This window comes from Phoxinus phoxinus (assembly GCF_949152265.1).
Source record: "Phoxinus phoxinus genome assembly, chromosome: 25".
Lineage (NCBI taxonomy): Eukaryota > Metazoa > Chordata > Actinopteri > Cypriniformes > Leuciscidae > Phoxinus > Phoxinus phoxinus.
Window position 1 is genome coordinate 9,648,798 of NC_136900.1, and position 23,032 is coordinate 9,671,829.

Sequence of the window (23,032 nt, forward strand, 5' to 3'; positions counted from 1 at the left end):
CAGGTACTACCCAGTAAATAATATTATTGTTAAATTTAAAAAGGATATTGATCTGAACTGTTCTTTTTGCCTGAAACTTTGTATCATCTGTTTTGGCATTGCGCTCATGTAAGAATATTTTGGAAAGATTTGTCTAGATTTATAATTGACTACATTGACCCCTCTTTTTCTTTGTGTTTAGAAAATGTTATATTTGGTTTTAATAATATTCCCTCAAATAAAAGGAAATTATATTATAAATTTAATTAATTTTTTTTGCTAAATTCCATATAGGCTACATAAATGTAAGTATAATAAAACCAAACCTTTGTTTTTGGTTCTTGAAAAAGAAATGCAATTATATATCAAAACTATCTTTCATTCCCACAATAAGAAGGCAATTAAAACTATTTCGGTTTGTGAATCCTTTGATATTTTTATATAATGTTTAGCCTCCCCCCTGGCTGCCTGTTTTTTGTTTTTTCTGTTTGCTTGTTTTTGTTTTCTCTATTTTGGATATATTGCAATTCTGACTGTACATTGACTTTGTTTTGTTTGAAGTGCAATAAAAAAATATTTAAAAAAAAATATATATATATAGATATATAGCCTATATATAGGCCTATATATAGATGGGTAGACAGATCAAAATTTCATATTGGGTTTTGGCCATTTCGATAACAACGGCTGCACCACATTATTTTTTTTTGCTTAGTTTGGGCGTCTGAATTAAAAATATGTTATTCGAGTTATTCTAGCTTCATATTCTCACTATCCTATACGGGCTGTGTAGGCTAGCGAATCATCAATATGATAGGCATAGTCTAGGCCTACTTAAAAAAAAAAAGAAAAAAAGAATGGATACGTTTTTTAAAAGATTTTTAAATATTCAACGAACTGTTCATTTCTGACTATTATGTGTCAGGCGTTATTATCTTAAAGCTTCCGCTAAGAAAAATAGTCCATTACAAAGTTGCAACAATTACAATATTAGTTTATATTATTATTATTAATTAATTAACTAAGAAATTAAAATAGATTTAGTAACAATGTTGATTATTAAACTATTTAAGTTACTTGTCTTATATTTTAAGTTCGCTCACAGTCACATTCCACTCTTTGTCACAGGCTACAGGTTTGTTTTTCTTCCTGGCGATGTCTTTTGTTTTCTTGCTTTATCTGGATACTCTTCAACTTCTATACATCTATCAGTTGTATGTTCACTGTCTGTGACGGTTTTAAAACACAAGACATGTTGTAACCATAGACTGTAAAAAAAGGTTAACCAAACAATTGTAACGTCTCCGCTTTAAAACAGTTAGAGATCGCGGAGTGATACAAGAGATGTGAAAGTTTCACCGGTCGCGCTGCTGAGTGATGAATATAGCCTATCTGGGCAGACAATTAAAGACGATCTATTTGTCAGAGAGGAAGCCCGACACAGCATATGCATAAACATATGGTTTAAATCTTTCAAACTAATAATCTAGTGAATATATAAAATTATTATTAGGCTATTGCCAATCAATCTGCATCCCGTGAATCTCACGCCTCAGTTCTGCGTCTCAGCGCGATGGAGAGCCACAGGTTCGCACAGGCTCAGGCTCAGGCTCAGGCTCAGGTGAGTTCGGGTGTCGGTTCCCCGTCCTCTAGACTCCCTCACCGGGCGGCTCTGATTCTGGCCCGGGGTGGCAGTAAAGGAATCCCTCTGAAGAACATCAAGAATCTGGCCGGTGTTCCTCTCATCGGATGGGTTCTGAGAGCTGTCTTGGACTCTGGAGTCGTTGACAGGCAACTACATTTCAGCTTTACTTAACTATTTTAATATTATGGCTTTAATATGTTTATTTTTTATTTTTGTTGTTGTTACATTATAATACTTTTCTTTATTTTGTATTAAACCTAATTAAACTGGGAAATAAATTAAATAGGCACGTTTATTTACGCTTGTTCTACCTACGTCGGTTTAGTCTTGTTTTTAACTAAGATTAAAATAGGCTTTTAGTCTTAATTTGTCTTTTGTAAGTATTGAGTTATTATTATTTTTTTTTAATGAGTGATGTTGTGTGTCAGTGTGTGGGTTTCCACAGATCACGATGAAATTGAGCGTGTCGCAAAAGTCTGGGGTGCGAAAGTTCATCGTCGCAGTCCTGAAGTTTCCAACGATTGTTCCAGCTCTCTGGAGACCATCCAGGAGTTCATCCGACTGAGACCCGGTGAGACAGACCTTCAGCATCATCTTACTTTCATTTGATGCCTGCAAATTATCTTGCTGACATATGAGTGTTAGAAATGCTGTAAAATGGCAACGCGATCTCATGAAAGTGCGTATATAGCCTAGGCTATACCACGAATGTTATTTCGTTATTATTAATATATAAAGCCTATATATTTTTTAAAGTCTCATTAATGTTTTGAAGGAGTTACTGCACCCACACACCGGACGCGAATAGCGCGTCAGGCGCGAGTGATTTCAATGTTAAGTCAATGCAAAGACGCGTTACACGCGTTTTACGCGCGTAACGCGTCTTTGCATTGACTTAACATTGAAATGACTCGCGCCTGACGCGCTATTCGCGTCCGGTGTGAACGCACCATTACACCGCACTCACGATCACCAAGGTGCCAGACAAACAAGACTGAAAATCTCAAAAAATAAATAAATAAACTGTCTGCACACTTAGATCCTTAAAGCAAATTTAATCACCAAGCTTTCGGTCAAACGACCATCCTCAGGGCAAAGTCTCTTAATGTAATGTAAAGTAATGTAATGTAATTAATGTAAAATACTAAATCAACTCTTTTATTGAACATTTTATTTTGACAATTTAGTTGATAATTATTGAACAACCAGTGGCAGTCAAAGCAGAATCCCAGTAAAAGAGATTTGTCTGAAAGGTAAAACTACTCTTTACATATTGTTAAATCTTTAAAATTCCCCAATTTTAATGGAAGATTAAGAAACACTTTGAACTCAAATTGAATGATTTCACTCATTTAACTTATAGGTTTTAATGAAGATGTACATCTTTGCTTTCATCTTTGCAACCCCCCCGAACAAGAAAAATGTGCCTAAACTGGAAACCTTTCGAAATGTATTTTTTTGGTCTTTCTAGTTTAGGCACATTTTGCACGTCACAGTTATGGATGACTTACAGATCTATCTGACTTATCTGTCAGATCTAAGTTATTCAAATGTTGACAACAAAACGAAAAATGTGCCTACACTAGAAACCTTTCAAACTTGACCTTTTGATTAGTGTTTGTGCGTGCGCTTCAGTGTGCGTGTGAAATTCATAGTGTTTGTCATTTTAACAGAAAAATAATATTAAAATGCTTTAGTAAATTTTTTTTTAATTTTTTAATTTTAATTAAATTTCCTTTTAAATATTTTTAGGAAGCAAAAAGTATGAATTATAATTTGCAGAGAAAATTATATTTAATAAAGAAACATATTGTTGAAATTATGAGATATTTCATAAGCATCATGAATTTGTGTAACTTAAAGAGGGAAAGCTGAAATATAGAGCAATTACAATTTACGGCCCAGAAAGGCCTCCATCTTTATTATTATTTGTCATTTGTGGCTGTGGTTTAGAGGTGGACATCGTCTGTCATATTCAGGCCACGTCTCCATGTCTGCACCCTCATCATATCAGAGAAGCCCTACAGATGATCACGGGACGGGGGTGTGACTGTGTGTTTTCAGTGGTGCGCAGACACCAGTTTCGGTGGGAGGAGGTGAACGAGAACGGTACAGTCTCACGAAAACATCTCACAAACCCCCATAAGGAAAGGATTGCAGATTCTTTTGTGTTTGGTGAAAGTCTAGAAAAGCAGGAACTACATCTGAAGTTTACACATTTTACTTTTCTGCCTTTCGTTGTAACTAGAGGGTAAGAATACGACTTCTCTGAACATCGATGTGGCGCACAGACCTCGACGGCAAGACTGGCCTGGGGAACTCTATGAGAATGGCTCTTTCTACTTTTATAAGAGAAAAGACCTGGAAAACGGCCTCAAACAGGTGCAGTTATCAAAATATGGTGACAAACCTTCTCTCTCAGTCATCATGGACAAGATTTTTTATAAAAGGCATAATTTTATAACACAACAGTTATGTAATAAAAATATTACAATAATTATAATATAAAAAATCTGACTCTATATTGTTGTACAAATTTATTTATTTTTTCAAGTTCTCAAAAAGCCCCTTTTCCCCTTTCCCCTGGTATACCACTTATGACATTTACAGTTATTTATTTATTTTTATATATTTTCCCTGAGGTTAACGAGTCCAAATGGGAAAAAAACTAATCAAGATAAACAATGAATAATATAAACAATTTGTGAAAAACGCTTGTCTATTGATTGATTTTTTGTCACTGTGATTTCCAATGTTCACGTTACAATGTTTAAATGTTTGCAAAGATTTTTGATCAAAGATCAAAGATATTTTTTTTTTTTACAAATTATTAATTTTAGAACATTATAATAATTTATTAAACTGAGGTAAGTATTTTGAGATGATTTTGAAACCATTTTAGAAAAAGATTGAATACTCACTGATTTCACAACCAGTCCTTCATTTGTGAAACAAACTAAACTAAAATTCAAATGTCAAGATGTTAATAAATACTCAGCTTTTATGGGAGAAAAACAAAGTGAACTAAATGCAAAACATGTTGTAAATTGAGAATTCAAAATTTTTCGTGAGTTTCCCACACTAAAAAAACAACTCATTGGACGAACTCAAATGAACTGAGGGCAGGATTTCCATCTCAAAAATCTATGTAGCCCCAACTCATAAAAACAAATTCAGGCAAAAAATATATATTTTTGAGTGCATGTGTGAAACGTCTCCATGAGAGCTCATGACCTCAAACGCTCTGCGTCAGATATTTTGATCTGTTCTGTGTGTTTTAGCTGGGCAAGATCGCTTACTATGAGATGCTGCCTGAGCACAGCGTTGATATCGACGTGGACATCGACTGGCCTGTCGCTGAGCAGAGAGTTCTGAGGTGGAGTATTTCATCAAACTCTGTTTGTGACAAAACACAATAATGCTGATAGAAACGCTGCCCTTTTCTGCAGGTTTGGCTACTTCGGCCGAGAGGAGAAAGCGGCGGTCAGGCTGTTTCTGTGTAAAGTGTCTGGCTGTTTGACCAACGGTCAGATATCCATGTCGGTTTCTGGAGAGGATCTAGTGGTCATCAATGCTCGAGACGTGGCAGGCATACAGATGCTAAAGAGAGAACATATAGAGGTACAGTTGTGTAGGCTGGGACAAATTATGGGGCTTAGTACCTTTACAAAAAATAATAATTTAACAGTAAAATACTGTAAAAAAATACTATGGTAAACACCTGATCATTGATTAATGTAAAAAACTGTAAAAGATATAGCATGACATTTTAAGTGTCATTTTACAAATAAATACAAAAGACTTGGATGTAAAAATAATAATAATAATCTTAGAATTTATAAAAGCTGTGTTTCCATCCACCTATTTTTACGAGTGATTTGTATGCAAATTAAAGGATATGCATAAATGGGATACCTATACACTATTAAAAAAAGAAAGAAAAGTACATTTTACCAGTAAAAAAATAGTTTATAACAACATCTGGCCATTTACAATCCATTTTATTTATTCATACATCTGTTATTGTCAATAGCATCCAACATTAAGAGCAGAAGAACATGTATTAAGAAAGTAAACCGTGATCATTTTGATTTCATGTTTCATAACTTTGATCAGGTGATCCTCATATCCAACGTGAACGAGCCGCTGTCCAGGGGTCTCCTGGAGAAAGTGTCCCAGCGGGTCGGATGTGGCCTCAGGATTGGAAAGGAGCAGAAAGGGCTTGATGTGGAGCGGCTGATGAAAGAGAAGAAACTGCGCTGGGATGAAGTGGCCTTCATGGGTGAGAGACGAGAGTGTTAAACATCCAGCTAAACCAGTTTTAAGCATGTCAAGTGACATTTATTTACATAGCACTTTATATGCAATACAGATTCTTTCAAAGCAGCGTCACAGTAATAAACGAAATAATAGTGTGATTATTCAGCTCAGTTCAATGTTGATTCAGTTCAGTAACAGTATCTGTTACAAAATTCATCAAAGTTATCATGAAATCTTTAAAATTCGTATTTTTTATTGAATATTGCAGTGTTTATTATAGATGATTTGTCCGTGCACATCATTATTTTTTTTAATTCATGTGCCCTCGTAATCTTAAAAAAAAAAAAAATGCATTAAGTTGATGTAATGATTATTATGTCAACAGAACCTGGAACCACATGCAAAATAAACCTTTTTTTTTTATTGAGCTTTGATGTTTTCCCTCACAGGTTCAGAAGCTGAAGACGTAGAGATCCTGTCTCAGGTGGGGCTGAATGGCGTCCCATGTGACGCACCTGTGGCAGATCTCATCGCAGCGAAATACACCTGCCAGAGACCCGCCGGCCACGGAGCCGTTCGCGAGTTTGCCGAGTACATTCTGACGCTGAAGAAAAAGAGCATGTCACAAGATCACATTGACAGGGATAATTTTTAGAGAGCATTCCAGTTTCTATTTTAAACAGTCCGTTTGTGTTGCTGTTATTACATTACATTGGATGTAATTTGAATGAATAAAACATGAATAAAACTGTGCGTCTGTGAGCAATAAAACTGCTGTGTTCTACTTTATCTTTTTACTTGATCTCTCTCTATATTTACTTGTTCCTTCAAAATCAAACGCAATGTTCATTTATATATATTCCCAATCCTTTGATATTAATGTTTAATATGCTGTGTAAATGTCCTCATTTCAGTGTCATCAAGGACAGTGTTGTGCACTAGTTTTCCATTGCCTTGTTACATTTTTGCTAGTCAGACCACACCGCTAAAATTATTCAATAATGTTTAAGGTGTGATTATTTTTATGTTATTCAGCCTCCCTCTGTTGAATCTTGGAACCCTGTACTTCCGGTTTGATGGTTATAACACAAACTCATTATGCAGGACATGATCAGGCTCAAAGACTATAAAGTCAGCCTTCACAAATTGTTGTAATAAGCTGAATTTTATAACTTCTCAAGAGGCTGACCTACAGTCCTTGAACAAATTTGTATTATATTAAACAACTTTGTTTTTACCTTAACAGTCAAACTCGTATAGGCCTACTTTATATAGGAATTACAATATTGCAGTATACTCATAATCACAGACATAAAGAACAGAGGAATCTGTTTTCTTACTGCAAATTACATAAGACGATGAAGTAATTAGATTCTCTGCTTTATTCTTTTATAGAGAGTATCTATATGATCTTTCCCAGATAACATAATCTATCATCACTTCTAAATACTTGTATGTTTTGACCTGTCTGCTTTTTTCATCATGAATAACAACAGGCATTATATGAGTATCAGATGTAGACCCAAATATAATCTCCTCTGTTTTACTTGTATTAATGACAAGTTCGTTATTCATGCACCATTCTACCAATTTAGTCACACTCTGTTGATGTAGACCTGGGCTGCGTTTCCCAAAAGCATCGTAAGCCTAAGTTGATCGTAGAGACCATTGGTGGCAATTGTTCTACGATCAACTTAAGCTTACGATGCTTTTGGGAAACCCTGCCCAGGACTGTCCAAGACCTTCAATACAGACTTTCCCCTAGTAGAGCTGACGCTCCCCTATGGTTTCCCTTGGGGTTGACTTTTGATGGCGAGTTCGAGTAATATCGAAGGTTGTAGTTGATATACTCCCTTTGGTAGGCTTCTCCCCAAAGGCTCTGTCAAGGTGCTGTCATAGCTAGGACATTGTTTTTAGAGTCTGCTCTAGGGGCATTATAAGGCTGATGCCTGTCATGCAAGGGAGGGAGGAATTTTGTAAATGTCTGGACTTTCCATGCTATAGGGCATAGAAGCTTGGGTATCTTCTCCTACTTTTGGAAGTGTAAGGGGATTTACAGTCAAAGACCCAGAACCAGATATGATTAATGAAGACCCGGAGTCAGAATTATAATAAATTGAAGAAAAGTTTTACTGAAGATTGTTTGCAGTTTCATCAACAGAAGTCAGCTTCAAGACTCACTGTTATGAGGATAGCAGATGAACCCAAACGCAGACAGTATGAAATAACACAACGTTTAATGTAACAGGAAAACAAAACCCACGAGGGGGCAAAACAGAGACAATACGAACGAGGGATAACTAAACTAGAGAATACTGACAAAACTACGTGACGAGACAACACAAGCACATGGCCCAGACAGGCCATGTGCTTGCACACAAAACATGGGTCTGTCATGATCCTGCCTCAAGACTAGAGAAAATCAAGGACACGAGGGCAGAATCATGACAGAACCCCCACCTTAAGGAGTGGCTTCCAGACGCTCCTCAAGGGGACATTAAACACGGGACATGACAGACTCTGAGACAGCGTTCACTGCTGCAGCGGGCTCTGAGACAGCGTTCACTGCTGCAGTGGGCTCTGGGACAGCGTTCACTGCTGCAGCGGGCTCTGGGACAGCGTTCACTGCTGCAGCGGGCTCTACACCAGCCAGAGACGAAGGACGGGGGGCTCCCTTCCTCCTCCTCTTTCTCCTGGGTCGCGGTGCCGAGACCATAGTTGAACTAGTGACCGGTTGAAGGATCTCAGCGGGGACCGTAGCAGGCACCGGGAAGACAGTCCCAGGAGGGGTAGACTCCGTCGAAGAGGACTCCGATGACGACTCCCATGACAACCTTCTTTCCCGCTTTCCGCGAAGAGTAGTAACTGCGGATGACGCCTCGGGAGTCGAGGTGGAAAGAGTCCGGTCCCCCAACGTAGCCACGGCGAGAACGTGACCCTCCGGGATCACGGGGAGCAAGCCAGGTGATGGCGACATGGTGGCACTCGGCGGGTCTTTCCGCGACAAACAGACCACCATAATCCGGAACGGACGAAGGACCAGCCTCTCCCGTTCAGCCAGAGGGGGAGGATCATTGAGGCCAGCAATAAGATTGCAATTTAGGAGGTTTTCAGGTAAGAGAAACCTCCCCTCATCCACGACCCAGGCATACTCGTTCAAAGATAGCTCTCCCTGGGGGGGGGGAAATCGAAAGCTTGCAACTCCTAGAATCGGAAATGGCCTTGAGCCACCAATCTTCTAGAGGGTCCGACTGACATTTGTTGGGCGAGGACATACTGACTGCTGGGTTCGGTCTTGGCCGGTTCATTCTGTTATGAGGATAGCAGATGAACCCAAACGCAGACAGTATGAAGTAACACAACGTTTTAATGTAACAGAAAAACAGGGGAAAACAAAACCCACGAGGGGGCAAAACAGAGACAATACGAACGAGCTTAAAACAAACAGCAAATACAGGATCAAGACGTTCCTTTAAGACAAGGTACTCACAGGTAGAATCTCACACAATGAGACACATCAAACAATAAACCAGCCCAGGACAGCAAACACATGGGGATTATATAAGGAACACTAATGACGAAGACAGGTGAAACTGACTAGACAATAATCACAAGACGAGGATAACAAGGGGGTGGGGTTACGTGACGAGACAACACAAGCACATGGCCCAAACAGGCCATGTGCTTGCACACAAAACATGGGTCTGTCATGATCCTGCCTCAAGACTAGAGAAAATCAAGGACACGAGGGCAGAATCATGACACTCACAAGGAGTTCGTAGTCCGTCCAGCTTACAGTTACAAAGATCACAGCACTTATACCCTCACCAAGGTCTAAGCTACGTCCTTGCTTCAGGTTGTAATGATTCTCATTGGCTAAGAAATATAAACAGTCATTTTCCACACATATACAGATAGACTGAAGCATATCTCCATCGATTATGCTGACACTCGGACCCTGAAGTTACCTTCCAGGTCGCAAATTTGGGTTGCTGGGCGCCAACATGTCCAGAACAACATTATCCAGTCAATCTCCAATAATGCCAGTGATTCCTTAACCTGTAAGCAAGAAAACTAACACACACACTGACACACAGCTTTTCCAAGGTTGGATGTGGCCAGGCTCTAACTATAAACAGGAGAGTTTTCTCAAAACATCAAGATACTAGGTTCTTTCTCTCAAGGAGAGGACACTTTAGTCTAAATAGAAAGTAAGGCTTTAACTGAGAAATGGTGCATTAAACTATAGACTTCATTGACCCCTGTATGTTTTAACAGATGTTGAAGACCTTTCTCAAACACAAAATGAGTCTATATTTCATTTCTGGAAGTCGGTATAAATGAACAAGCACTGTTACTGCATTCAGATATAAAATACAGACATTATCCTACAGAACTAATCAGTTATAGGCCGATCTCGAATCTACCTTTTCTGTCAAAGATACTAGAAAAAGCAGTATCCTCACAACTATGTTCCTTTTTAGAAAGAAATGGTATCTGCAAGGATTTCCAGTCAGGATTTAGACCGTATAATAGTACTGATACTGCTCTCATCACAAATTATTTGCTCTTATCATCCGATTATGGTTGTATTTCTCTATTAGTGTTACTCGATCTTAGTGCTGCATTTGATACCATTGACCACAACAATCTTTTAAATAGACTTGAAAATTATGTTGGCATTAGTGGAATTGCATTGGCATGGTTTAAATCATACTTATCTGACCGTTATTAGTTTGTAACAGTAAATTAAGAGATGTCTTATCGATCAAAAGTTCAGTATGGAGTACCACAAGGCTCAGTAGTAGGACCGTTGCTGTTCACCCTGTACATGCTACCCTTAGGAGATATCATAACGAAGCATAGTTATGCTGATGATACTCAGCTCTACATCTCTTCGTGCCCTGACGAGACTTACCAATTCACAAAATTAACAGAATGCATAGCTGATATAAAAAAACTGTATGACTAGTAATTTCCTACTTAATTCTGAAAAAAAAAAAAAAATCCTCACGTACTAACCTACTGTCTAATGGCGCTTTTCCATTACCAGTACCAGCTCGACTCGACTCAGCTCGTCTCAGCTCAGCTCGGCTCGGCTCGCGTTTCGCTCCGTTTTCCATTGCAGATAGTACTTCCACAATAGTACCTGGTGGTCGTCATAGCGACGCGACACACACCCGCTACCCACACACGCAGGACAATGGAGGAAATCGAGTGTATGCTGTTTTACATAATATTAGTAATGGGTATATCACGCAATCTCTGGCAAAACTATTTAAAAATGCCGGGGTTATTCAGGATACTCCGTCTGGCGCGTGCAATGATGGCGCAGTGAATAGTGACGATTCTCGCTGACCAATCAGCAGTCTCCCGTGTGTCACGTCACGTTTTAGTATCGCCTCAGCTCGCCTCGGCTCGCTTAGAACCTCGCCGGAGGTGATACGAAAAAAAGTACCTGGAAGCAGGTACTGGTACAACTTTTACACAGTGGAAAACCAAACAGAGGCGAGTCGAGTCGAGGTGAGGCGAGCCAAGGCGAGCTGGTACTGTGCAGTGGAAAAGCGCCATAACACTTGATGGCTGCTCTGTCAAGTCCTTGTTGTCAGTTAGGTACCTGGGTGTGCTCTTTGATAGCAATCTTTCATTTGAAAGTCATGTGTCTAGTATCTGTAAAACCACATTTTTCCATCTTAAAAATATGTGTAAATTACGTCATATGCTCTCAATGAAAAATGCGGAACAGTTAGTTAATGCGTTCATGACCTCAAGGCTAGATTATTGTAATGCTCTACTGGGTGGTTGCTCGACACAGTTAATAAACAAAATACAGATGGTCCAAAACGCAGCAGCTCGAGTTCTTACCAGAACCAGGAAGTCTGACCATATTAGCCCCGGTTCTGTCAACACTGCATTGACTCCCTATTAAACATTGTATACATTTTTAAATATTGCTGATTACTTACAAAGCGCTAAATGGTTTAGCTCCCCAGTACTTGAACGAGCTCTTAACGCATTATAGTCCTTCACGTCTATTGCGATCTCCAAAATCCGTCCAGTTGATAATACCTAGAATATCAAAATCGACTGCTGGCGGTAGATCCTTTTCCTATTTAGCACCAAAACTTTGGAATAATCTTCCTACCATTGTCCGGGAAGCAGACACACTCTGTCAGTTCAAATCTAGACTAAAAATATATCTCTTTGACCTAGCATACACATAACACATTATAGACTTCTATAATTCAATGTTAGGTTGCATAGATTAGGTCAGCAGGAACCGGGAACACTTCCCATAAATCCTGATGTACTTCTTACATCATAAGAAGGATGGCGTCTACGCTAATATTAATCTCTCTGTTTATCCCGAGGTGTACCGCAGTCCGCCGGATCCAGGCCATATCTGATGAAGGACCTACGCCTGGACATGACGACAACGCAGTCCTGAAGTGTTAAATCTTTCCCTTTGGGAAGGCCTCCCTCCCTTCCCTTTACCTCTATACAGATAAAACGTTGTCGGGATAATTCTGGTTCACGTGGCTACGCGGAGTCGATAAAAAAATTCTGTATTATACATTTTTCAAGGCTTGTACCTAGGAACCTATTTCATGGTTTACTTCTCGAGCCACCAGGCACTGTTTTGTGCGGGTGGGCGGCCGGATCGCATTAGAGGTTTTCTGTTAGAACGGTGTCGTGTTAGCGGCCCCCTAAGTTAATAACTAATGATTGTTGCAACGGAAGTAAATCAATCAAAACTTACTTTAGAAGGACAATAACTTTATGCTAGAGCTGCTGTAAAGCCAAAACAATCTCTGTTACTTTAATTTGCTATTATCACTGTAAAGCTGCTTTGAAACAATCTACAGTATATTGTTAAAAGCGCTATATAAATGAAGGTGATATTAGAGAATACGACGCTGAGAACACCAGAGCCTGAGCAAACAGCGCTTGCATTCTCTGTGTTCATTAGTTTACGATCTGTCAAACAGTCCTGTGTCCTGTCTAATACGTTATTAAAGAAATATAATTCTGTTTCGCTTGGTCCCCTCAAGGTTGCGTTGGATTTTCTCCTTATCATAAAGTTTAAGAGGTCCATCTATCACTGTTTCGTAGTTTCTGGAGTAAATATATAGGCTATATAATCTCTTTTTTCGCCTGCGTTTGGCCAATCAGCATACACTAATGTCACTGGTAGTTCCTTTAGTGCTGGTTTAGACTATAATCTGAAGTAGGAGCTAAATTAGTTTTACAGTGTTTCAGTTGATAATAAAACACTGAGATGTTAAAAGAAATGATTGCCATTTTTAAATGGCTTTAAAGAGATCTTTAGATACAAGACCTTAAATGACAGAAGTGACATTTTTGAATTTTGACTAGTTTATTCTGAACGGTAACTGTTTTTCTTGCCCCCTAGCAATTTTTTTTCCCCTTAATTTTGATTATGTTTTCCAGAAAATAAGACCTAATATATAGTGTAATTTTCTCAAGTAATAAAATTGTTTTATGAATGTTTAGATATTTGTCCTGGAAAACAAGACAAAATACTGAGAAAGAAAATATTTTTTTTTGTAGAAGGGTTAAACAGCAAAAACGAAAAATAAAACAGCAACAACCTACAATTAAAAACAAGGTTTAGGCCAGATCTTGTTATATGAATGTTTAGATATCTGTCCTGGAAAACAACACAAAATAAGAAAATCATTCTTTGTAGTGTAGAAAGGGTTAAAGGGGTGGTGCAGTACGGTGGCCGAGAGAGCTCAACGCGCTGCAACTGAAGAAAACACATGCAAATAGAAAAAAACACATGCAAATAGAAAAAAAAAACATGCAATAAAAAAAACATATGCAAATAGAAAAAAAACACCCGCAAATTAAGAAAACATCTTTATCAGTTTCACAACAGACGTGTGCTCCAAATACTCAACACAACCAAATACAGAAACGCGATGCAAATAACACAGACCACAACGGAAATGTTTCCAGGGGAACCAAATAAGTGACGAACCCGGCTGGGGCGCGCTAATTGCTCGTGAGCATCCCTATGCCCTACTCCCTTCGAAGGGCAGACGACAGAGACCTAGAAGTGGGACTTTGGAATGAGCACGGCACTAGTGTGCCATTATGTTTGGAACGCACTTGATGAAGAGAGCAACGATAGACAACGCAATTTCCTCATTATTTTCACCTGGGATGTTCCATAGACAGTATATAAGATGGACACAGCGACCCCATAGATTTCAACGGAGAAAAGTGAAGCCCATTTGAAGCACTAACTTTCTGATCGCCACGCGTACTGTGCAGCCTCAAACTGAGCTTGATGACGCGAGCAACGCGTCTACTTCTACTTCTAGTAGATGTGCCGAGATAAATCTGAATCATTCCCTTCCGAATCTCGCAGAGACGGAGAGCGTGAGCATTAGCTGTCCATGAGCTAGCAGCGGGATCAACTTTATGACTCTCTGTGGGCTTCTCCCTTGACTTTATGCCTCCACGTCCCCCCGATTGCTTGCGAGCTTCTCCGCCGGTCTATACGGTAATTTCTCTACAGTGCGACAGGGAGTCGCTTGGTTATGACACAATCGTTAGCCTATTTTTACAAAAGCGGCTTCTACGGGGCCATAACGTAAGGTACAAGGTAATGGAGCCTTTTATACATTGTCGAGTTTCTTTAGAAATAAATAATGGCCAAATGGAGTCTTTGGACGCCTCAGATGTAAAGTTATTCACTGTCAAAGTGACGCAAAAATGAATGGGAGTCAATGGAATGCGAACAGCAGGTGAAGTTCTGCTACAATGGCGGCTCCCGGGGAGGCTTCAGTTTCCGGCGGATGGATTACCCCCTTGGGATGTTCCCATGACAATTGTGTGTCTATCAGATGAATAGCTGTTCTTATGACAGAAATGTAATGCTGTTCACAAAACAGTTGCAAATTATTTATTTATTTATTTTTACAAAAAAAAAAAACTTGTATGCGTTATATATCTGTGTGTGAAGGTCTCAACTTTAAAACTTTAGACCCCACCTTACATTTCTAATGAAAATTGTCTTTATGAAAATTTAAACATAACAATTATACAGTGTAATTAAAATCTTTCCCTCGTGTTCTTTTTCTCTATCTTTTTGATTTATTTATTTAAATTTTCAGCTCATGGTTCATTTCTCATGTATTTGATGACATTAAACATATTGTTAATACATTTTGTATATTGTATAGTTGTAGGTCATAAAAATGTCATCTCTGTATGGTTTGCAACAACAACAAAAATTAGGAGAAATAAAATAAAATAAAGTAGAATTTTGAGCTGTAAGCAGGTAAGCACGTCCCAGCCGGGTTCGTCACTTATTTGGTTCCCCTGGAAACATTTCCGTTGTGGTCTGTGTTATTTGCAGTGTGTTTCTGTATTTGGTTGTGTTGTGAGTATTTGAACCACACGTGTGTTGTGAAACTGATGAAGATGTTTTCTTAATTTGCGGGTGTTTTTTTTTCTATTTGCATTTGTTTTTTTCTATTTGCATGTGTTTTTTTCTATTTGCATGTGTTTTTTTTCTATTTGCATGTGTCTTCTTCAGTTGCAGCTCGTTGAGCTCTCTCGACCAACGTAGTATAATGCCCAGTATAATGCCCTTTTCACAAGATGTAAAATAAGTCTTTGATGTCCCCAGAGTGTGTATGTGAAGTTTTAGCTTTGTATATAGCATGTTAAAATTGTCACTTTTTGAGGGCGAGTAAAAACACACCGTTTTTGTGTCTGTCCCTTTAAATGCAAATGAGCTGCTGTTCCCGGCACAGGGGGCGGAGCTTCAACAGCTTGTGTCCTTTTACCTCACACACACATGCACTGAAAATTTCTAAAACATTTAGCCTTTTATGTTCAAACCGGAGTCAGAAAGATGGAGAGACTCAAGAAGAAGTTACAACATGTAGACAACATTTATGAATGGTTGGTTGATGACTTTATGTAGCTTATGTGTAGTTGTCTTCTAGTAATTAATTAGCATATTCTGTCATGATAATCTATAAATCGCGTTATAAGTCGCGTTCCCAGGGACGGGATTTATACAAATTTTAGGGTTGGTGATGTCACTAACCTGGGAGGAATGTCGTGTAGTTCCTATCAGCCGTTTATTATAGTTCTTAAAAAGCAATTTCTTTAAAGCTACACTGTGTCATTTTTTAAGTTGATTCTTAGCAAAAAACACTTTGTTCTTTCAAAATTATATGTGCTCATTAGTGTATAATTACTTCTACCAACTAATAAAGTATTCTCGTAAGCGTAGAATCTGCCATTTATAATACATACGGGTGAGCTGCTCGAATGGCGTAAGCCATGTTGCGCCTCCATCTTGAAAATACATTAGCCAAAGAGGGACATACCTGGAAATTCAAGCTTCGCCTTTCGCGTTTTTACACTCAGTGGCACCGTGACGAATGCGAAGGGGAGATTCCCATAGACAGTATATAAGATGGACACAGCGACCCCATAGATTTCAAAGGAGAAAAGTGAAGCCCATTAGAAGCACTCACTTCCTGATCGCCAGACGTACTGTGCAGGCTCAAACTGAGCTTGACGACGTAGATGTGGCGTGAGTCTTCTAGTAGCTGTGGTGAGAGAAATCTGAATCATTCCCTTAAGAATCTCGCAGAGACGGAGAGCGTGAGTATTAGCTGTCCATGAGCTAGCAGCGGGAGCAACTTTATCACTCTTTGTGGGCTACTCCCTTGACTTTATCGGACTTTATGCCTCCACGTCCCCCCGATTGCTTGCGAGCTTCTCCGCCAGTCTATACGGTAATTTCTCTACAGTGCGACAGAGAGTCGCGTGATTATGATGGAATCGTTAGCCTATTTTTTACTAAAGCGGCTTCTACGAGGTCATAACGCAAGATACAAAGTAATGGAGCCTTTTATACATTGTCGTGTTTCTTTAGAAATAAATAATGGACAATAGTCTTTGGACGCCTCAGATGTAAAGTTATTCGCTGTCAAAGTGACGCCAAAATGAATGGGAGTCAATGGAAGGCTAACAGCAGGTGATGTTCTGCTACAATGGCGGCTCCCGGGGAGGCTTCAGTTTCCGGCGGATGGATTACCCCCTTGGAGATTACTCGCGACTGCCGGCAGATTTGAAATAATACGGCCACCGAGTTAAAACGCCCTCGAATGGGAGGGGCTAGAAAGTAATATTCAGTTGGTAGTCATATACAATTTCACAGCTAGATGGGAGTAATTCCTACACAGTGTAGCTTTAAAAGAAAATATCTTCCTTTACTTTGAACTTTGAGCGCTGTAACTTTGCAGATGTTGTTTACGCTCAAACAGCAACATTACACACTAACTAAAGTTAGAAAAGTCAAATAATATTCAACGACCCCTTTAAAAGCAATTCCTCCACTATTAACCATAGTTAATGGAAACACAGAGTAATTCATCAATACATTGCGCGTTCAGAGCTGCGCTAAACTCCCGCCCGAGCTGGACCAATTATCGGCGCAATATGTCCGAAGCCCGGTTTATTTAGTGGTGCACCCGAATCACAACCTAATGCTTTTTGACTTTTTCAGTTTGTGTAAATCTACTCTTTGACACATTTCTGGTACACATTGTCTTGTTTCATTAATACAGTGTATACTTCTTTCATTATTTACGTCAAAAGAATATATGTGAAATGTGACAGAGTTGGCATGTTGTAGCCTATCATGTGAGGGGCACGTTTTAATCATGACCATATGGCAGCTCAAAACGTCATCTGATCTAATGACTATGACAATGAACAGTGCAAAACAGCTACAGCAGGAGTCAAAACATCACAGGCAAATAGATGAAGAAACACATTCAGATATTCAGAAAAACACATAGCTGAACACAACACTCCCTCCACACACAGCATGCCAGAAATGGAGACAAAAACAAGCCAGACCTGTAATGTAATGCTATTTCTGAATATTCAGGTTCTTCCTCTCAGTTTTCATTCACCTGTTTCTCATGGTTTATCAATAGAACTTCATAAAAGTAAACTATTGCATCGGTAACTGAATGCAATACTTCTAATAACAAGGCACATTTTAACGCAGTGTTAGAACGGATTGTCACGGTTGTGCCCTGCACAGATGTGTCTATAGCTCCATTTTTTCTAAGTTCCATGCCATAGTTTTCATTTAACAAATAGGCCTATGCCTTGTATAATTTGTAAAACAATTTTTTTTGTTTTATTATACTTTTTTAAAAATAAAAATTATAACAAAATATCCTAAAATATCTTCTAATTAAAACAATAACACAACAGCTTCTGGAGAGAATGCAACATGAACAAGTACAAGGTTTAAAACGTTTAAATATACACATCAAGTAGTGAGAATGTGTATGGATCAGCTTTATTAGGCTCTTGCTGTCACAGTGTGGTGTAGGCTGAAGAAGACGAAGAGGCAAATGGCTCCAATACAAACGTTTTACTAATGACCTCAGATAGGCACAGACAGGCAGAAGGTTTACGCACACCAAACACGACGTAGAACGGACAAACACTTACTGCACAGAAGGGAACTATACAAACACAGATGAATAGTGATTTGATTTGATTTAACTAGACAGGTGATACGGATGAACTAAGTACTGACTGAAGACAACACGTGACATGATGACAGGTCTACTCTAAAGTGCACGGCGGATTCACTTTTGCTATTAACGACGGGAAAAATTGTCGATCTCATCTCCCATGCCCTTTAAAAGCCAGTTGCGCTCGAGCCATGGTGGATTCGTGCGCGAGGTTAAAGCGTGCAAGCAGACCATCTACGGGACTCAGTGTACGCGCGTTGTGGACTCACGTATAGGCGCACATTACATTACATTATAGGCGCGCTCTTTAAATAACAAAAAAAATATTGCGCCATTGACTTCAGTTGTTCAACTGTTTCAGTTGGTCAGTGGCGCAGTTGCCTCAAAATAGCAATGCACCAACAATGCGCATAAACACCTCGTTTTCAGACCAGCACACCCATGGGCCAAATGCATTTGCTATGTAAACAACGTGGCACAGGACCTGAAAATGATAACTGCGTCGGGCTGAAACTAGCAAAAAACACAGTGCACCGGGTCCGGGTGTATGATAGGGCCCCTACTTTCTGAGGCACGATTGATTTGCGGTTTCATTCATAGAGTTTACACTCATCCACTTCACACACTCATTCGCGCATAGTGGTTTATGTATAATTATGTGCTATTCCATGGCTCTGCTCTCCAGCAAACACAAAGTGAACATGCAGTTGTTGCTTTAAAGAGGTTTTTCTACCTGATTCTACCTTTAAATTCCAATTTTAACCTAATTCAATCAGGTTTATGTAACATACAACAAGGAAATGCTGTTTTAAATGAATTGAGTTACATTTACTCAATATACAACTTCCAATAAAGCTCATGGACACATTCGACACATGCGCACTACGACTGCACCACACCTATAGAGGGCAGTATAGCCGTGACTAGTGTCAACAGGACATCTGCTCTGAAGGACAAAGAAGAAGAAAAAGTTTGTGTTTGGCTTCTCCTTGCTGATCGGCGAATTTTGAGAGATAGTGATTTGGGGTTATTATACACAATATGTTGCATAAAATAGAAAACCACAATTGACATTATAAAACAAACATACACTCAATTGTTTTTTTTCTTCTTCAGTTTAATTAATTAAAATGAGCTAAAGTAACACAATTTAATTGCAAGGAACTGCCTTATGGTGCGTTCACACCGGACGCGAATAGCGCGTCAGGCGCGAGTAATTTCAATGTTAAGTCAATGCAAAGACGCGCTACACGCGTAAAAAAATCCTGCGGTGCGAATGAGGCGTAGAGTGCAACGCGGTAGACGCGAATATGCCTCATTCAAGTTTGAGCGAATGGCGCGAATTGAGCGTCTGTCGCGTTACACGCGAATGATTTTAAAGTGCTTTTTGTGCATTCACGCATTTGACGTGAATTCGCATCTGCCGCCCGAGTTGAAAAATCTGAACTTCTGCGTCAATTCGCGCCACGTTAACCAATCAGGAGCCTGCTTGCTTCACGTAACATAGCATAACAAACTCCTGCTCGAAGTCACTCATTCAAAATGGAGAAACTAATTTTAGCTGTGAGTGATCACCCGGAATTATATGACTCAAGTTCATACTTTTATAGAGACAGGAACAAAAAGGACCTCGCTTGGAAGAAGATAAGTGAGGAGATTGTACAACCTGGTAAGTTGTAAGATATACAAATTTCACTTTTGTGTCACGTTATTGACCTACTAACTCGCTAGTAAGCTGCCGTGCTGCTAGTTTACAACTATTTAAATGATCTATCAACATCAGACATCTTGTAAAAAGATGGCCGCCAACGAGTTTCGAAACTTTCGCCTCTGACGCGCGTAAATTCCGCTTCAAATGTATGAAATTGACGCGCGAATGGACACTGAGGGCCCTATCTTGCACCCAGCGCAATTGACTTTGTACACCGACGCATTTATCATTCCTATTTTGCACCCGCGCACAGCGGACTTTTCCCTCCACAGACGCACGTCGGTAAATTAGGAAATGAACTTGCGCTCGCGGGGGCGGTTCAGCGCAAAGAGGAGGCGTGTTCCGGCGCAAAACTTCCATGGTGCTATTTTCCAGTTTTAGAAAGCAATTGCGCCATTGACCAGGAAAAAAACAGTCTAAAGACAGTGGCGCGTTGCGCGTTAGTGATATGGTATTTTAAGGGCGCGTGCTTGGCCATAATGTTAACGCGCATGTACACTTTGATTCTCTAATATAAACAGATGCAGCAGTTTTCATTTTTGCAAATCATACATTATTACAAGGAAAAATATTAACACACGAGGGAAATCATTGTTGTGTCCGTGAAGATGTGAAAAAGATCTATCTACTAGTATCTAGATAAAAAATAAAATAAAAATCTAAATTAGGCTACACATTTAGGCTACTACCCAAATTATACGCCTGTTTAACCGAAGCTAATTTGGGTGGGTTTCTCCCATTATCCCCAATGTCACTTCTCTGTGTTTTACAGCCCTGACGAGAACGTCGCTTTCCTCGGCTGTGAACTGCTCCTGGCGTGCGCTGGCAAATCCGCCGTTATTATAGCAATCCGCCATGTAACAAGCGCGTCTGCTCTTAAAGGGAATGTGAGAGGACGCTCTGATTGGTTTATTTCACGTTACGCCCAAACCACACCTATGAATAATGAAGCTAGTTAGTTAAATTAGGAACTCCAAGGCACTCGAAATATGTGAAAAAAAGTTAAAAAGCCTTTATTGATGAATGGCTCTAAACATTAAAAATGGTGACAAAAAATAAAATAAAAATTCTGTTCTAATATCCAAAATACCGATAAAGTATCCTATATCGGTATTTTGGATATTAGAACAGAATTTTTTTTTTTTTTTTTCCCTCTCTTCTATAGGTCTATTTAGGCCAATTGTCTTGATTGTCTCGTTACACCGAGTGACCAGGTGTTTTTAATTTGATTAATTAACTGTTGTTAAAAACAAACCTGAAATGCTGTTGGTTACACACCCTGACGAAGGCATGTAGCCGCAACGCGTAGGTGGATCTGTCACCATTTTTAATGTTTAGAGCCATTCATCAATAAAGGCTTTTTAACTTTTTTTCACATATTTCGAGTGCCTTGGAGTTTATAATTTAACTAACTAGATTCTGTATCCCATCCAAAGAGCACCGAGATTTTTACACCCTGAAGCAGCACTTCTATTTGCATTCTTTGCTTTGATGAATAAGCTACTCAGACCAACCCCTTTTAGATTTGCGCCGGGCGCAAGAAGCATTTATCCCGCCGGGAAAATAGCAACAGCGCCGGGATCCGCCCACAAAGTTACTTGCGCTTTGCACTTTGACACTTGCGTTTCAGATCGTTAAAATAGGGCCCAAAGTGATCAAGCGTATAACTAGACGCGGCAGGCGCGAATTTGACGCGCTATTCGCGTCCGGTGTGAACGCACCATTAGGAGAGTAAATTTATAGTGATTAACTGTTATTTTATGTGTTTTATAGTAAAGGGAAAGATGTTGGTTGTTTTTGTTAATGTTTAATGTTATGTTGAACATTTAGAGTTTCTGTTTCTGAATGTTTAGGTTAACGTTGTGCTGAAGAGTATAGCGCTTGTTTTCAGGATGTGGGAACTCAATACTAAATAGTTTCTATATCAGTAGCCTACTAGCTACTAACAGTGTTTAGGCTACTTAGTGAATCAAGTGACTGAATGTGATGTTAGATACTTTACTGATTATTATACTTATTTAATTATTAAATTAGGTAAGACCATCCAAAGTGAAATAAATTATGTAAATTAAATTGTGTAAAAACTTATTTTAAGTAGGCTAAGGGTAAATAATTTAATTTTAGTGCATTTACTTCAATGTGGAAAAAGACTTTCATCATATAAAACAAAAAAGATTATATCAAACATATTAAGTAATTTTACCTTGCTGGAGAAATCAGGTTAAATATCTATTGACAGTAATGCGTTAGTAGGCTATAGTGCTTCAGTTTTTTCCGGTTGATTGAGTTCAGTATGATACGCACGGCGTGTACGCACGCACTACCCACCCCAGGCTCCTATAGGCTACCCAAGGGTTTTCAGTGCGTAGCATATGCACGCAATAGAAAAATGTTTTGCCGTATAAATGGTACGAGAAATTTGCATTTTACAGTCGTTTTAAAGCCAGTCGAAGGTATTCGGCTTCGGGCCACATCCGTATTGTGTCAGGGCTCCCCGCAGCTTGACTGAATAAAGCGCTCAACGAACTTGACGTGCGATGCCTCGCTGACTGACAGCATGAATCACCCTGTTATACGGACACCTAGCTACGTTACTGCATAATACATTTTTTACAAGAATAATAGCCTACAGCATAACGATACACATAGTTTCACTTAGCTATGTCTTTTAACAGTATTTAGGCTATAGGACACAAACATGAACTTTAACTACAGGCTTTCCATCAAGTCAGCTGTCACTTTGGTCGCACACTTGTCACAGCCCTGGACGCGGCTCTGCCTTTAATTATATTGGCCTACTTGTTGTATCAACAAATGCAATTACATGAACTACTACTTTTTCATAAGGGCAAGTAGCCTACACCATCGAATTAACAGTCATGT

At 39.2% G+C, this 23,032-nt stretch overlaps 1 protein-coding gene across 1 annotated transcript; it reads left to right on the forward strand.

Annotated features, from left to right (window-relative positions):
* Nucleotides 1–1,112: 1,112 nt before the first annotated feature.
* LOC306993931 (N-acylneuraminate cytidylyltransferase B-like) lies at nt 1,113–6,539 on the forward strand (the record flags this gene model as incomplete). Its single annotated transcript, XM_079604147.1, has 8 exons — nt 1,113–1,770; nt 2,053–2,195; nt 3,578–3,733; nt 3,873–4,006; nt 4,906–5,000; nt 5,074–5,245; nt 5,741–5,906; nt 6,334–6,539. The coding sequence occupies exons 1-8, from the start codon at nt 1,553–1,555 to the stop codon at nt 6,537–6,539; spliced, it is 1,290 nt and encodes a 429-aa protein (XP_079460273.1). The 5' UTR covers nt 1,113–1,552.
* Nucleotides 6,540–23,032: the final 16,493 nt, after the last annotated feature.